Here is a 15,984-nt window from a genome sequence, read left to right as displayed (position 1 = left end):
CCTTCCTGTGAGGAGTTTGCATGTTCTCCCCCGTGCTTGCGTGGGTTTTCTCCAGGTCCTCCGGTTTCCTCCCACATTCCAAAAACTTGCATGGCAGGCTGATTGAACACTCCGAATTGTCCCTAGGTATGAGTGTGAGCGCGAATGGTTGTTCGTTTCTGTGTGCCCTGCGATTGGCTGGCAAGCCGTTCAGGCTGTCCCCTGCCTACTGCCCGAAGACAGCTGGGATCGGCTCCAGCACCCCCCGCAACCCCAGTGAGGATAAAGCGGTTTGGAAAATGAATGAATAAAGTGTAATTTACTTTCTGTCACCAAATTGTCGCGTGTACCAGGGGTGTGCAATGGAAATGAGAAGTTCCCAACCATGGTGAACTACACATACCCGGGCACAAAAAAAACCACAAGTCTATACACAGAGCATACGTCCGCCTGATTACAAAAACGGGGCCCTCCTTTATGTGCAATTCATGAAACTATTTAACTGAAAGCTATTACTTAAAACGTGAACTGTCAAGATTTTAATTTGGAAATAATGTGAAAAGCCCCAATCAGAATAAACACCATAAGTTTATCGACTTATATTCTATTTATGTTCCTCCAGCTGTCTCACAGTTCTGGGTTCCAATGTCATTACAGATTACGTTTGAAAACATTACCGTTACATATCCATCCCGAAAACAAACAATTCTTTGAGTACAAAGCTGGAGTTGCTTTGGAAAGATATGCCTGCTGTTGCTGTTGTTGTTGTTGTTGTTTAGCGACCTCTAACTGGGTCCCAAAGCGGCTCCTAAAGCCGCAGCGACCCGGGTACCTACAGACCCAGTTGTCGGCCGTTGATTTGGAACTGTTCGTAGCCCGATGGCACGCCCAACACCGCGTGGAGGTCGTTCCCAATTAACTTTCTTAATATTTCCCACAGAAAAAAATAAAAATTATAAATTTTGTACTGCTGGTGTCATGTAAATTAATCTATCTTTTAAATATTACACACCTATCTTGGTTTTAGCGGGTTTAATATGTAAAGTTGATTAACGTCAAACATCTTGGGATTTTCTGTATTTTGTTTAGACACCCTGACATGCAACATTTCGGGCGACTTTCTGGATGCAAAAAGCAAGTACTGTAATAAGAACGGAGACTGAAGGGAATTGTCGGCCCCTTTTGGAGGCAAGGAGCATTTACATGCCATCCGTTTGAACGCTTTACGAGTCGTCTGTCCTTCTCTTGTCGTAGTCTCCCGCGGGTGAGCAGTTAAAGCAAACCAAAAAGGACGAAAATGGCGCTTAGTCAAGGAACAAAGAAAAAAGTTTGCTACTATTACGACGGTAAGTTCCATCGTGTCCGAGTGCTTGGAGTCGAAGGCCGAGAGATTCACGCAATGGGGAGTTTATCGCCATCAAATGTTTGTTTAAATTTCCTCACTTGCTAATCGCGCAAGCTAACTACATAGCTAGCTTAAAGCTGTAGAGCTGCTTTCATTGTCATACCCAGGCACACGAGACAACGCTTGACCCAGTCGTGTTAATTTAGTGTTCTTAAACGCCATGCCATAAAATGCGTTATTGGTGTATTTTGAGCACATTTTAGTCATTCTGCATGTGCTCGTTTGTTGCTTGAGCTAACAATGGCGGTATGAGCGCTTCATTGTCAACATAACGCGTAGCTAGCATCAGCGGAGCTCATTTCGCGGAAAGGGAACACATTTCAATCAAATGTTACTTGCACACAAATGTTACTCTCCGCGTCGGTTCCGCGATCTATATGTTTCTTTCTGTCAAAGCTATTATCTTCACCTGTAAGCGTGTGCAAAATCAGACAGCCTTGCATACATTTCGGGGCAGTTTTAAAATGCTTAAAAAAGCTTCACTCGGGGTTATTGTCAGAAAACTACGAGCAATCGTTCTGAAAATTCACGTGCTCATATGTACTTACGCCCAACCCAACCCCTGGAAATATCAAAACAATCGCCACAGTGTTTTGGAATTTATGAGCATTAAGCTTTTTCCTCCTCATACGCGTTCACTGTAGAGAAAAACCTTAACGAGGCTTAATGTTAGAAAACTACCCTTACTACCAATCGCCACCAAAATTCACGTTGAGATCTCTGCCTATTCCCACATCAATGTCAGAAAACATAAAAACAAACGCACTTTGAGATTTTATGGACTGTTTTCTTCTCCATTGGCGCACACTCAAACCTTAATGATCAGTAAATCCAAAATATGGAGGTGATTTTTTTGATATTTTCATGGATTGGTGTGGGCATCGATAGAAATGTGCACATTAATTATGGATGCAATGGCTGTAGTTTTCTAACATTAAGCCTCGTCAAGCTTTTTCTCAGTCGTTAATGTATGGGTAATGAAAAAGCTTAGATCTCGTAAATCCCAAATACTTTGGCGATTGGTTTGATATTTTCGGAGGTTAAAGTGGTCTTTGGTAGAGATGTACATTTAAATTTTGGTGGCGATTTGCTGTGGTTTAAAAAAAATTCACTCACTAACCATTTCAGATTGTCCCTGGAGGTCATCCTCCTCACTAAAGCTTTGCACAGGAATGTCCTGTGATGCGGTTTTGGTGTGCGCTTCCTTTGAATGATTTTCACAGTACTTGCTCTCATTTCAGGTGATGTTGGAAATTATTACTATGGACAGGGTCATCCCATGAAGCCCCACCGCATCCGCATGACACACAACTTGCTGCTCAACTATGGCCTCTACAGAAAGATGGAGATATATGTAGGTTTTAGGGCTGAACGATTTGGAAAAATTGTCTAATAGCGATTAGAGCTGTGAACTGACGAAACACTTTGACTTGCAGGCTTTTAAGCCTTCACTACAACGTCACAAAATTCTACCAAATGTGACATAAAAAGTCATAAATCCTCATAAAACAATGTGAACAAATCTGTGGCTTTATCTCTATCTTTTCATGTTTGATGAAATCATTGTGAAAAGATTGCACTTAAGCACTAAACTTATCTACAGCCTCTGTATATGCAGTCTATTAAAAAAAAAAGTCTACTGACCACCCAAAAGGAAGCTTTTACCCCCCTCCAAATTGCAGCCTTTGCGATTTGACATCATGCTGCATGGCGATGTCATCTTGAATTAGATTAATGGTTCAGCCCTAGTAGGTGTTAAATACAGAACAGTAATTGCGCTGATTAATTTTGGGGGCTTCAGAGTCTTGTTTTATGTTTCTCTTATGTTGCTTGCAGCGTCCACACAAAGCCAGTGGCGAGGAGATGACAAAGTATCACAGTGATGATTACATCAAATTCTTGCGCTCCATCCGTCCAGACAACATGTCAGAGTACAGCAAACAGATGCAGCGGTGTAAGTTGAAGCACTCAGCCTTTGCAGCATTCCTTTCGGCTCACATGCAGAATATTTCTCACTGATTGCCTTTCTGTTACTCCTCCAGTCAATGTAGGAGAAGATTGTCCAGTATTTGATGGCTTGTTTGAGTTTTGCCAGCTCTCAGGAGGCGGCTCTGTTGGTAAGATTGTGCCGGACGTCTGTCATTACAACTTGTTAACTTTGATTAAATCAGGGTGCTAATTCGTATATCCGCTCTCGGCTTCAGCCGGTGCCGTCAAGTTGAACAAACAGCAGACGGACATAGCAATCAACTGGGCAGGCGGTCTGCATCACGCCAAGAAGTCTGAGGCCTCTGGGTTTTGCTACGTCAATGATATTGTCCTGGCTATACTGGAGTTACTCAAGTAAGCACACAAACTTGGCACCAAGCCTTAAGTGATTAAATATTAGCTTTCTAAATCAATAGGAAAAATGAAATTAAGACTGAGATTACGCTACCTTTTTTTGGATAGCCAATTAGATTGTTAATCATACAATGAGGACTACTTGCATTTTGTATTCAATACAATGGCTCAATCTAATGTTCTCTCTTTTAAAAGGTAATAATGTTCAGTGTGAGTGGCACTGACTTGGCTTTAAATTTTTTTTATTTTTTTGTGGTTTTAGTTTGGCAGTAGTTTTGCACTGTATTGCCATAAGAGAGCTATGTATTTTAGTTAATTCAATTAGTTACATGACACAGAAATATTTGAAACATCACTGTGTGCAAGTGTTCATCATGTGTCTGGTGTCCAGCAGATGTCGGGAGTGAACACAGTCCTGTTAAAATGATCTTTTTCGATCTTAAAAACAGTGTCACAGAATCTGAGGAACAGTAATCTACAACACTGTTTTTGTGCTTTAGGTACCACCAGAGAGTTCTCTATATAGACATCGACATCCATCATGGAGATGGTGTGGAGGAGGCATTCTACACCACAGACCGTGTCATGACTGTGTCATTCCACAAGTATGGAGAGTACTTCCCTGGCACTGGTGACCTGCGAGTAAGTATTTGACAAAAGCAACACTCTGTCAAAATAACTCAATATTGAAGTGACGCTCGATTGGTCCTCTGCAGGACATTGGTGCTGGGAAGGGCAAATATTATGCTGTGAATTACCCTCTGAGAGATGGGATTGATGACGAGTCTTATGAAGCCATATTCAAGCCTGTGAGTAGATGAAACAGCCATGTCTGATTGAAAGAAGCATTTTGAAGTGGATGTTCTTGTCTTGTGTAGATTATGGCCAAGGTAATGGAGATGTACCAGCCCAGTGCTGTGGTTCTGCAGTGTGGCGCAGATTCTCTGTCAGGCGATAGACTCGGCTGCTTTAACCTCACCATTAAAGGTAGCGAGACATGGCCTACTTGCCTGCGAGCACAAATTTCTCTAACAGCGTTATGATGTTCCCACAGGACATGCCAAGTGTGTGGAGTACATGAAAAGCTTCAACCTGCCTCTCCTCATGTTGGGAGGAGGCGGCTACACCATCCGAAACGTAGCACGCTGTTGGACTTATGAAACCGCTGTCGCTCTCGATACATCAATCCCGAATGGTACGTACTCATTCAGGAGGTGTTGGAATATACCATGCAGTGCAAATCAAACACCGGGCTGTTGATTATCATTCAAGAATGAATTAATTTCAACTTTATTGCTGTTGATTTAAATACTGCCTCACTTTCTATCCACTGGCGTGCTACTATTAGCATCCGGTAGATGAAAAATAATGTGTTGTGATTTTTATTTTCTCCTCCCGTCTTCATTTCACATTGCTTTTTTTTCCCATTCAAACCCTCTCAGAACTCCCATACAATGACTACTTTGAGTACTTTGGACCAGACTTCAAGCTGCACATCAGCCCCTCCAACATGACTAACCAGAACACCAATGATTACCTGGAGAAGATAAAGTAAGTCTACTAAAGCAGTGCTTCCCAAACAGTGTGCAACAATTGTGCCTAATTAACCCATTTTGCTAAATTCGTCCCCAAATTCATCTCCCCACAAATGTATACTTTTAAATCTATATGCTGTGTGCCAGTCGTGTTTTGTGACAAGCAAAACAATTAAATGTTCTACTGGATAGCAGACGATACATGCATAACCTGAACATGTATCCATTTTTTTTTCTTTTGGTGACCTTTTTATGGAGGAGGTTAGGGGTGAGCTGTGGGATTTGTTTTGGGGTTTTCTCCAGGTACTCCAGTTTCCTCTCACACTTCAAAAACATGCATGAGAGCTTAATGAAACACTTGTCCATTAGTGTGAGGGTGAATGGTTATTTGCCAAATTGTGCAATACAATTGGTTGGCAACCACTTCAGGGCGTACCCGTACTGCCCGATGATAGCTGGGATCGGCTCCAGCACGCTTGCGACCCTTGTGAGGTTAAGCGGATTAGAAAATGGGTGGATGGATGGATGAAGATAACCTTCAGTCTTGCAAGTTCCCTGTTAATTTGTTTGAACCTGAAGGCGAGAGGTTAGTGAAATTTATTTATAAAGCTGTGACATGGGTTGTGTCCTCCAGGCAGCGTTTATTTGAGAACCTACGCATGCTGCCCCACGCTCCAGGGGTACAAATGCAGGCCATCCCTGAAGACGCCGTACAGGAGGATAGTGGAGACGAGGAAGAGGAGGATCCCAACAAACGCATCTCCAGTATGAATCTGTTGGCATTTACTGATCAAAAACATGAGATCAACGGCTCAATCAATCAAATCTAACCATGAAAATCCATTCAAGAGCCAGCGCTTTAATGTAGCCTATACCCCCTCCCCCTTTTTTTTTATTTGTTATTTTTCAGTCCGTGCTCATGACAAGAGGATAGCATGTGAGGAAGAGTTCTCTGACTCGGAGGATGAAGGTGAAGGAGGTCGCAGAAACACAGCCAACTTCAAGAAGGCCAAGCGAGCCAAGACCGAAGGAGAGAAAGAGAGTGAAGAAAAGGAGAAGAAAGGTGAGGAGGAAACAAAAGGTATTTACTCATTTTTTTGTTTCCATTCTCATCTCACCCAGACAGTTTGTTAGCCAACTGTCCGAATCTTCACTGGGGTGCCTCTTTATAAAACTGACCGCCACTAAAACGAATGAAATTAAACTTTTTAATGACTCCCTTGGCAGCAATGTTCTTCTGTTTGCTGAGATGTTCACTCTTTTAATGTCATTGTCAGGCATGCAATATTGTAATTGAACTAGTACTCATGAGCGGTAGGTTGTGCATTCAAATTGCCAAATTTACCAAGTGAGACAGTGATTTTCCATTGCAGTCATAATGTACAGTGGAACTTAAAGTTTTGAATTGAATTGTTTCCTTGAGCCATTTGTAACTTCAAACATTCATACATAATTCCATTGAAATGAATGAAAATTCAATTAATCCGTCCCAGCCAATAAAATTAAGTTAGATTTACTTAACCAGTGTTTAGATAAAAATAAATATAATTAAATATAAATGAGTGAAAACGCATTAAAAAAATAAGTATTTATTGCTCTTTACCATTGGATGGAGGGGGAGGGGTGGTACTTTGCTACTCCATTGAAAAAGACTCTTCTTTCATAACATGGAGTAAATCTGATTCAAGTGTTTCTCATGTGTTTTTTCTAATTCATTGATTGATTTTTGCCATACCAGCTTGGAGAGATTTGTCTTATTCCATAAAATGAGGAGTCACATTGTCATGTAATAGATTAATTCACTACACATTTTCTTTTGATTCTTATTATTGTTTAATTTCTTCGCTCGTGCTATCACTAGCGAGTGTTTTCTCATTTGTCTGTCTAAGATAAACCAAAACGACCACCACAGATACATAGTCTTGTTACGAAAGGCGAGAAGAATCTTTCTGCTTATGCATGGCAAGCGCTTCCAATTACAGTCCCCCCTAGTAGTTCCCCTTTTCTGAGGAGTCATTCTGACTGTTTTGTTTAAATGTTTGGCAACGGTTCAGCGTGTCTGTCCACACGGGACCAGCTTCCGCATTCATTCAACGCGGCCCTCACTGGCGTCTGTGATTCGTTTAATGTGTCGTAGGTAGGAGGAACCTTTGCCTCGCGACAACACGCAGGGTCAGATATTTGATGTGATTAATTTAAGAGAAGCTATATTTCAATAAATAACACACTGTAAATAGTATTATTATTTATTTTATTTTTTATGAAATAAAATTGAATGATTTTCAGATTTCTCCTAGGCGATGTAACATTCAACCACGATTAGATTTGTGATTGGATGATCAAGTATGGCCACGACCCGACCTCGGATAAGTGGTAGAAAATGGATGGATGGATGGATGGATGATCAAGTATGCAAAGGTGGAACTTCCACCTACATATGCAACAACTTTCCGGTTCTGCCTTAAGCAGTGGAGGGATACAACCATGTGTTATGCATGTTACCAATGAATGGTTACGCGGGGCGAGGAAAAAACACAACATAGACTCATCCACTCTTCAATGCCAAGACAGTTCGTATATCGAAAATAGTGTGTAAATGGAGGGCATTTCGCCACCAAAAAAAATGTGTGTGTGTGTAGCTTAAATTGTACGTAAAAAGGGATGTTCATAACTTGAGAGTCCTCTGTATTTTATATTTCTTAATTAGAGGGATACACCTGAAGGTACCAGTTTTATGTTTGAGCGTTTCCAGATGACTACAGTTTGTATTTGAGATTTTTAAAGTGGATTTGGCATGTTTAAAAAAAAAAAAACGCTGTCATAACCAGTCACCACTGCTGACATTTAAATGGTTGTTGATTATTAGGGTTGCAATGGTGATTATTTATTTATTTATTTATTTATTTTACTCCTGGCAGAAGTCAAAGAGGAGGAGAAGGCACCAGATGAGGAGAAAATGGACACATCAAAGTGAGAAAACACATGTTGACACATATAGTGTCCAGGAAGTCATTCTAATCATGTCGCATGCTGCTCCTTTAGGCCAAAAGAGGAGTCGAAGACACCTTAAGTCTTCCCAACCAAATGATGCCAGCGCTGGGAAGAAAAGATCTTAAAGCAACATTGTCTTTTTATACTTTGTGGTTGGATGGGGGGGGTACTCCCATGGAATAGGTTATAAACTGGGACAGGATTTTTTTTCTTGGACACTTTTCCAATATTATTGTGAGCTGAAATCTGAAAATTTGTTTTGTCAATACACCTATACCCAAACCTTTAATCCACCGACACTTGCATTTCCTGCGTCAGGCAACTGTTTAAAATGACTTGGTTTTATATCTCATGCATTTAACTTATTTAAATCATAGATATTTGGACTCTTTGCCCCTTTTTTTTAAACATGTCTTTCAGTCCCAATTGTGTCCTGTGCCTTTGAAAGTATAGTTATTGCATGTTTGTATAATAGAACCTTTTCTATAATACTTCTGTCTCAGTAGTCTTCCCTGCTAAAGAAATTCAGGAATTATTTGTGTGCCTGTGCTTTTTTTTCATTGCATATTTAAAAAAAATTTAAATATTATTTAGCTGTGTACTGTAATTTGAAACACTGCAAAGATATCAGAAGTTTGGAAATGGAAAAATGGCAGATTGAGTGGTAATCCAGTGAAATCAATGCCATTTGTACTCTAAATGAGAACCTGCTTCAAATTAGCGAATCGTTTAAATGAGATATTTGACTAATTCAAATAAAATTTATAGAGAGAATGTAGTATTTTTCTATAACAAGTCAAATGAACAAGAAAGCTGACCACCCATGTTTACCGTTTTTAATACACAATTTGGTCATAACACAAAATAACTATTTTTATCAAGTAAAAAAGCTTGCATACATAGGAAAAATATTAGACAAATGTCTATCACGCCAAATGTTGGTTCATCTTCAGCATCGCTTCATCCCATCTTATTTGAATCGATGTGCTCAGAGCCAGTGGCTCTGCTCTGCTGCCGCACCGCTGCGCAGTAGCTCATCTTGCTCCACAGCCTCAGAATCAAGCTCGGTCGGCTGCTCCCTTGGAGGCGATTGGGGGACTGCGGCTGCCCTCTGGATGCGGACCTGGAACCGCACAACACTTTTAAAGCACTTGGGAGAACACTTGAAGATCATCTTGCAAGACTTGAACATGTCACCTTGGAACCCAGTGAGTGACAGTCAATTTAAGGTGACAAAACCGATGGATGTCTTAACCTAGTGAATGACCAATCTGGCTCGAGTTGGTATAATGGCATTTATGGAATATCACCATTAATATTTAATGGTGTGGCTGAATACCATATTCAAATGTGGTCAGTTTGTTCTATAATGTTAAATGTTGCTGGTTGTGTGCCTTGCTAAAGAGCAGTACTCTCTCCCTTTGTTGCTTGTCTGAAATTGTACCACACCCTCACCAAATAATCCTGAATCCAAATTACTAATTAATGTGGTTTTAATACGTAGGTATTTAACCAGTACAGCTTAGCCTCTTTTGTTATCAAATGTTTTAATATGAACATCTTAGCCTTAGTGTGCTCCATTTGTTTTTTTTTTACTTTGGAAGAAAATGATTTCTCAGACTTTTATTAAAGTCGAGGTAAGAAGAGCTCAATCTCGATGATGTTCAGGTGTAATCTGGAATGCCTGCATCAATCCCGAAAATTAAGAACAAATTACCCTCTTTGCGATGGTGGGCCTCCGCCTGCACGGACAGAGGTACAGGAATGACGTACAGGCAGCGAAGCACCGGAAGGAGAACACCATTTCCACCACAGACATCAGGATAAGCGGCACCCACAAAATTATTGTGGTGCTCTGATGGAGGAAAAACAAGATTGGGTAGAACTTTTCGGCGGACACTGTCTTTAACTTCTGTGTTTGTCCTCACATAGATGCGCGTGGGGTCAAAGGGGCATTCGTAGGTGACACTGGAAGATCCGACACCGTGTTTGAGGAGAACGCAGTGTGTCAGCAGGCTTCGTCCTTTGTGAACGATGGCGGTGACCACGGACGTTATCAGGCCCAAAGTGGAGGCAACAGCCAAGAGACCTGCTATGAAGCTGAATACCAGTAGGACCCACTTCTGCACAGACACCACAGAATAACTCTCAGGTAGGCTTAAAAATAAGAAAATAAGTTTGGTGATGTTTTTCAATTCCAAGACGCCGACATTGAGTCGTGGTGAGACCTCCAAAGCAGTAATAGCTCGACTTTGTGTCACTTTGAAGAGATTTGCCACCGAGGCACTAATTCGTCAAGTTTTACAGTGCATTGTGTCATATACCTTCATGACTGGAATGATTGCATCATCAATGGGAGACTGATTGGAGACTTCTCTTCACTATTTACTATGGATGCAACTTTCAATTGATTGTTAATTCGCAGAAGCCTATTTGGTATAGCAAACAATATTTTTCAGAGATTGGCCAGCATCCCGGAATTTTTTTGTGCTCGTCTTCGGAGGTCCCACTGAAGTTGTGTGTACTTTTTTGAGCGGTCTATTTGTCACCTTCACTGAACAGAGAAGACAAGTTATGATAGAAGCATGCAAAGACTGGAAAAGTAAAGCAAACAGTTCTCACCAAAATCCTGCTTTTCTTGTTTTTGGACAAGACAATTGCAATTATTCCACCAATAATTCCCTGAGGAGCAGAAGACATATATGAGCAACACTTTATTTTGCAAATTCATCAAGTGAAACTGATTTAAAATTAAGCTTTTAAATGTTGTTCAAATGGTTTGCCTTGTGGCTCATCAATACGACAAAAATGAAGCATATCCACACTCTCCTCCAAAAGTATTGGAATGCCATTTCCTTTAGTTTTGCTGTTCATGAAAACATTTTGGTTCAACATCAAAATTGGAATTTAACATAGGAGATGAGCTACCAAAACATTTCAGCTTTTATTTCCATGTACTAACATCTGGATCGGATACATCTTAAAATACGTTGTTTGAATTCAAAGTTGTAGTTTTAAGGCAGGCAAAAGTATTGGAACAGGCCAAATACTGAATCATTCTTACAGCGGCAAAAATTGCATCAAGTCTGTGACCCGTTGACATCACCAAATGCTGCATTCTGCTTTTCCAGCCACCATTTTATCCATCTCAGGCGGCGGCTATTTTGCCATGAATATTTTTCTCAAAGATGTGTAGTAACAAACCAGATGAGAACCCCAAAGGAGTTCTACGATTTAGTGATGCGAAAGAGCTGAGCGCACTGTTGTTCTGAAGACAAATAAAGGATATCTTATCTTAAAGAATTGTCAGATATTATTCGAGTGGGGTGAACGGAATGGACACACACACAGGCACAAAGTTTCCTGCTATTTATTGTTTGAATAACCGCTGTGACAGGACACATCTAACAAACTAAACACACCTGTCAATCACAAATCAAGTCAAGTCAAGTCAAGTCAACAGTATTTATAGAGCACTTTCAAACAGCCATCGCTGCATACAAAGTGCTGTACATGCCAAATGCCAATACTTTTGCTTATGTAAAAAAATGCATTCATTGAAACCAAAAGGGCCATATATTTTAGGCTATATATGAGACCCAAAAGTAACTACCTGTAAATAAAAGCTGACATTATGTCATCTCATAATTGTCTTGTAATGCCAAACCCAAATGTTTTATGTCTACAGTGCAAATAACTGCAAATGTTCCACTGATGCAACCCTCTTATGCACATCAATGAATTCAAACGATATTCATACATTCATGAATGATTTTTTTTTTAAACACAAATATAATTCCAAACATAAATTTGGCTTCAAGACATTGGTGAGTCCTTCATGGTTGTAGAAGGGAATTTATTTTACCATTAAGCCTGCCACAATGGCAATGACATTAGTGATGGCGTACACCAAGATGCGGGCCTCGGCGTGCACGCTGATGTGCCTGAGAACCGCACCGTGCACCAGAGCGCCAAGCAGGAAATTGACATGGCCCACCAGCACCAGTGCCAAGCCCATCTTCATCATGGTTTTGTTGTCTTTGAGGTTAGCACAGCACACCCCTACACAAGAAGAAATATGTTAACTTCCAGCACTTTACATCCTCCGCAGATGACGATAACGGTAAACTCAACTGTGGTTGAATTTAGAATGTTGGGGCCTTATCAGGCTGTGGGTGGAGGGGCAGCAAGACGAAAGAACGGGAACCATCTAGGTTCGAGCGTTAACAACCACAGCAACGGTATTCAGAGAAGCAAGACGATCTCTGTTCATTGACGTCATCAGTTCGCTACAATTATCATTCGTAACAGATGCGTTGTGACAGCCTAAAAACCTGGTGTTCAAAAATCCTCCATGTGAGAAAAAAAGGGTTAAAAATAAGGATGTGTGTGCGTGTGTAGATATTTTTTTATGTTATCGTTAACCAATTTAGTTTTAGCAAAACTATGGGAACGTGGTTTCGATAACATAAAAGCTGAGCTGTTCAGTGGCATTGCTTCGCATTGCTCGCTTTACAACCAGACTATCCCCTTCTTATAAGCGCTCTGTAGATTAAGCTTTTTAAATCAGTCGCGAAAAACAGTGTTATTTTCTCTTGAGCACCCTACAGGATGGGATCTGTAAAACCCCACTATCTCGACAAAGTTAACAAAAGGTTTGGGTGGGGTGTAACATATATCTTCCCTGAGGGTTGAGTGCTGTTAGTTTCTTGCTAGACCAACTTGGTGTTTTGGGTCATAATATTAGTTTGTTCACTGCCATTCACATGTACACGTGAACTGATGATGAAAACATTTCAGTCTGTATACTGTGTACAATTACTTTAAATATATACGCCCACACTCTGTTGAGATCCAATACAAGAGATTAACCCAACATTCCAATTCAAGTTTTGACGTTGTCAAAAAGGGTTAGAAGTGCTTTGAATAACACTCACCGATGCTTACCATACTTATCGGCATCACCTTTCAGCATAATGCGGTGCGTTTGACCAATAGCACGACAGTAAACATTTTGTGAAATGAATGTGTCTGACAGTGTCAAGCAGTTGAGACTAAGCATGATTATCTTAATAAAGGCTGAATTGTCTTTTTTTATGCCCACAATTTACTGTATTTTGTACGAGTAATGGTTGACCTGTGCTTATGCAATAGTAATAAATAATTGCTACCCGCCCAAAAAAAGGTTGGTGAAAAACTCTTTGAAACCATCGATACAAAACAAGCGATTGAAATGACTAAGGATGGCGGTACGTGAGGTTGCCCCCTTGTGCTCGTAACTTCGAGACATCATAAATCGCCTTGTCTTAGCTGACTTTGAGCAAGAAGCAGATCACAGGGCACGTAAAGACCAACAACCCTTCACACACTCACGCCAATCTTCAATGAACCAAATAAACTTGTTTTTGGAATGTGGGAGGAAACCGGAGGAACTGGAGAAATCCTACAAACTCCATACAGGAGCGCCAAAGCCAAAGCTGACATTCAAACTCAGAACCTCGACAGTTCGGCTGCATTTGCTAACCGCTACCCACTATTTTAGATGAAGTGTACAATGAGCAGAAGTCAATATGAACACAGATCTGAGACAAAAAACATGCACTTCTAAAGACTTATGTACAGTATTTTGTATTTGTATGAAGCTTATATTTGACCGTCTGTAATTGTTGCTTATATATGGGGGTCGTTTTCACATTTGAGGCCTTGCAATTGCCCAAATATTAAAATCTGGCATTTTGATAAGACAACACAAAAGTAATTGAGGTAGCTGCTTGGTATACAACAATTACAACTGTTTAGCTGGACATAAACGCGCCTTCTCAACGACGAAAGAAAAGAACCACACCTTAACAGAATGCCACTGTCATCTCAAACTAAAACACGCAGGAAAAAGTCCAAGTAAACATACCACAGTTCACCATGATTGACGTCCTCTTCTCTTATACTATGTAAGAATGAACACACGGTGTGCCGCTCTCATTTCTGACAGCGTTTATTGAAAAACTCGCATTATGGTTTACGGGATTGTCTTGCTCAACTGTCGCTCGCCTGCGATTCCTTCAACTTCCTCACCTGAATTTAAGCCACGCCTCTCTGCACCACATTACTTCTCTTCTAAACATCATTATTGTTGTTGCGACATCACGTTTGGCGAAAAATACGTGGTATTTACCATGCAGATGAGATATTTTGAAAGGGCGTGTACTATATTTTATTGGGCTCGTGCATCTTAACCTTAGGCAAATGAGCGCGCTTTGACAACTAGCACGCGCGTTCTGGATAAGGCAAAATAGTATAGCCAATATTTTTTTTTTCCACAAAACGTAGTGCATCGTGGCGTAATCAGCCTACGACGTACAACATGCACGCACTGGCCCCTAATGTATCATTAGCACTGACGTTATGTTTTTTATAATGCATCATTAGCACTGACGTCGTGTTTTTTTAACATCAACAATGTTTTTATTACCGTGTTGACGTACAAGCAGCAAAATATTATAAATATTTTGAGCGTAACACCGCTACACAAACTAGGGCCGCAGTAATCAACCTTGATGTGGATTACTATTGCGGTCGTTCAACAATTCTTAATTTGATGCCTCGGTGACTGTCAAGCTGAGCATCATGAGCTTAAAGCTCAGTATATTGTGCAGATGTACCAAACGTGACCATTGAGTGTTTGTCACTGTTTTCGAAATGATATTTAGTCCGTTGTTAAATTATTAAGTGGGTGAGAACATTTAATACAGCGTACAGAAAAATGCAACCAGGGTTTAAATGACCACTTAAACATTCTTTAGTTCATCCAGCAAATTGATTTTTATATTTACAACAATCAGATTGTGTTCATTAAATAAATGTCTTGTGCCGGTGCACCTAATACTGTGGTCAATGAATGTTTTTCAGTTTTAGGAACGATATCCTCTGTTGATAATTGATGAACTGCTGAGTCAGGAAAGTGTATCCACTTACACTCCTCAACTGCAAACTTAAATCGGATGGTTTTGTATGTCCCCAAATGTATTTTTAACAAAAGGTATTTAGTTTTTTTTTCAAGCAAGGTTTTAGGATATTTTCATGTATTTAGTTTGATCTAGTTTGCGCAATAATATTTTACCAATCATTATCATTTGTGACGTTTAAAAAAAAACGGTCCCGAACCTAACCTACCCCTTAATTCTTGAATGCAGTATTACGAAATCTAATACTATATAACATATTTACATCATACATATATATTTTTAAATTATCGTCATTATGGGCACATTTTGTGCTACAGAAAAAACGAGAGCAAAAAAAACAAATCAAAACTTGCATCTGATTTAAAAGTGCAGGTATTACAGTATAGTCAAAATGCATACTCCCATATCTAGATTTCATACAGCTGATCTAATTCTTTATTGTGATGACAAGAATGTGTTATTGATTCAATACATTAGTACGTCATATGTGATGTCTGATTGATGTTGTTATAAAAACGGACGTTGTCTTACGTACGATGACTAATTGAATGCTGTAATGATTAATGTTGTCATGTGTGAGCCTCTGTATTTATTACTTGCGAGAAAAACATGGTGGAAATGCACAGCTTTAATTCGCCGAAATGCCTTCTTACAATAGGTCGACGTGCAAGCGTCACCTGCGTGCACGCTCATACGTGCCCGCGTGAGGTGACCGTGCACCTCTGTGACAGAGTCAAGTGTGGCGACGGCTCTGCTCGGGGTATAGGGC

General features: G+C 40.3%; 2 protein-coding genes across 3 annotated transcripts; one reads left to right on the top strand and one right to left on the bottom strand.

The window, feature by feature from the left end:
• The first annotated feature begins 1,158 nt into the window (after window positions 1-1,158).
• hdac1 (histone deacetylase 1) lies at window positions 1,159-8,744 on the top strand. Of its 2 annotated transcripts, none has more exons than XM_052086499.1 (14): window positions 1,159-1,325; window positions 2,626-2,738; window positions 3,221-3,338; window positions 3,427-3,501; window positions 3,589-3,727; window positions 4,228-4,369; window positions 4,444-4,536; window positions 4,606-4,714; window positions 4,782-4,922; window positions 5,170-5,278; window positions 5,897-6,027; window positions 6,173-6,325; window positions 8,181-8,232; window positions 8,305-8,744. In XM_052086499.1, the coding sequence occupies exons 1-14, from the start codon at window positions 1,277-1,279 to the stop codon at window positions 8,330-8,332; spliced, it is 1,452 nt and encodes a 483-aa protein (XP_051942459.1). In that variant the 5' UTR covers window positions 1,159-1,276; the 3' UTR covers window positions 8,333-8,744. The 2 variants fall into 2 exon arrangements, with proteins under 2 accessions (XP_051942459.1, XP_051942458.1); XM_052086498.1 differs by having other exon boundaries at window positions 6,173-6,343.
• Window positions 8,745-9,074: 330 nt separating this feature from the next.
• tmem54a (transmembrane protein 54a) lies at window positions 9,075-14,309 on the bottom strand. The gene is made up of 6 exons (XM_052086508.1): window positions 14,162-14,309; window positions 12,119-12,315; window positions 10,876-10,935; window positions 10,182-10,376; window positions 9,971-10,108; window positions 9,075-9,376 (listed from the first exon to the last, which is right to left on the bottom strand). The coding sequence occupies exons 1-6, from the start codon at window positions 14,172-14,174 to the stop codon at window positions 9,242-9,244; spliced, it is 738 nt and encodes a 245-aa protein (XP_051942468.1). The 5' UTR covers window positions 14,175-14,309; the 3' UTR covers window positions 9,075-9,241.
• Window positions 14,310-15,984: the final 1,675 nt, after the last annotated feature.

The sequence above is a fragment of the Hippocampus zosterae genome, chromosome 14 (genome assembly GCF_025434085.1).
Source record: "Hippocampus zosterae strain Florida chromosome 14, ASM2543408v3, whole genome shotgun sequence".
NCBI classification, from domain to species: domain Eukaryota; kingdom Metazoa; phylum Chordata; class Actinopteri; order Syngnathiformes; family Syngnathidae; genus Hippocampus; species Hippocampus zosterae.
The sequence above is the reverse complement of the archived record's forward strand: the minus strand, read 5'-3'. Positions and strand labels throughout refer to the sequence as shown.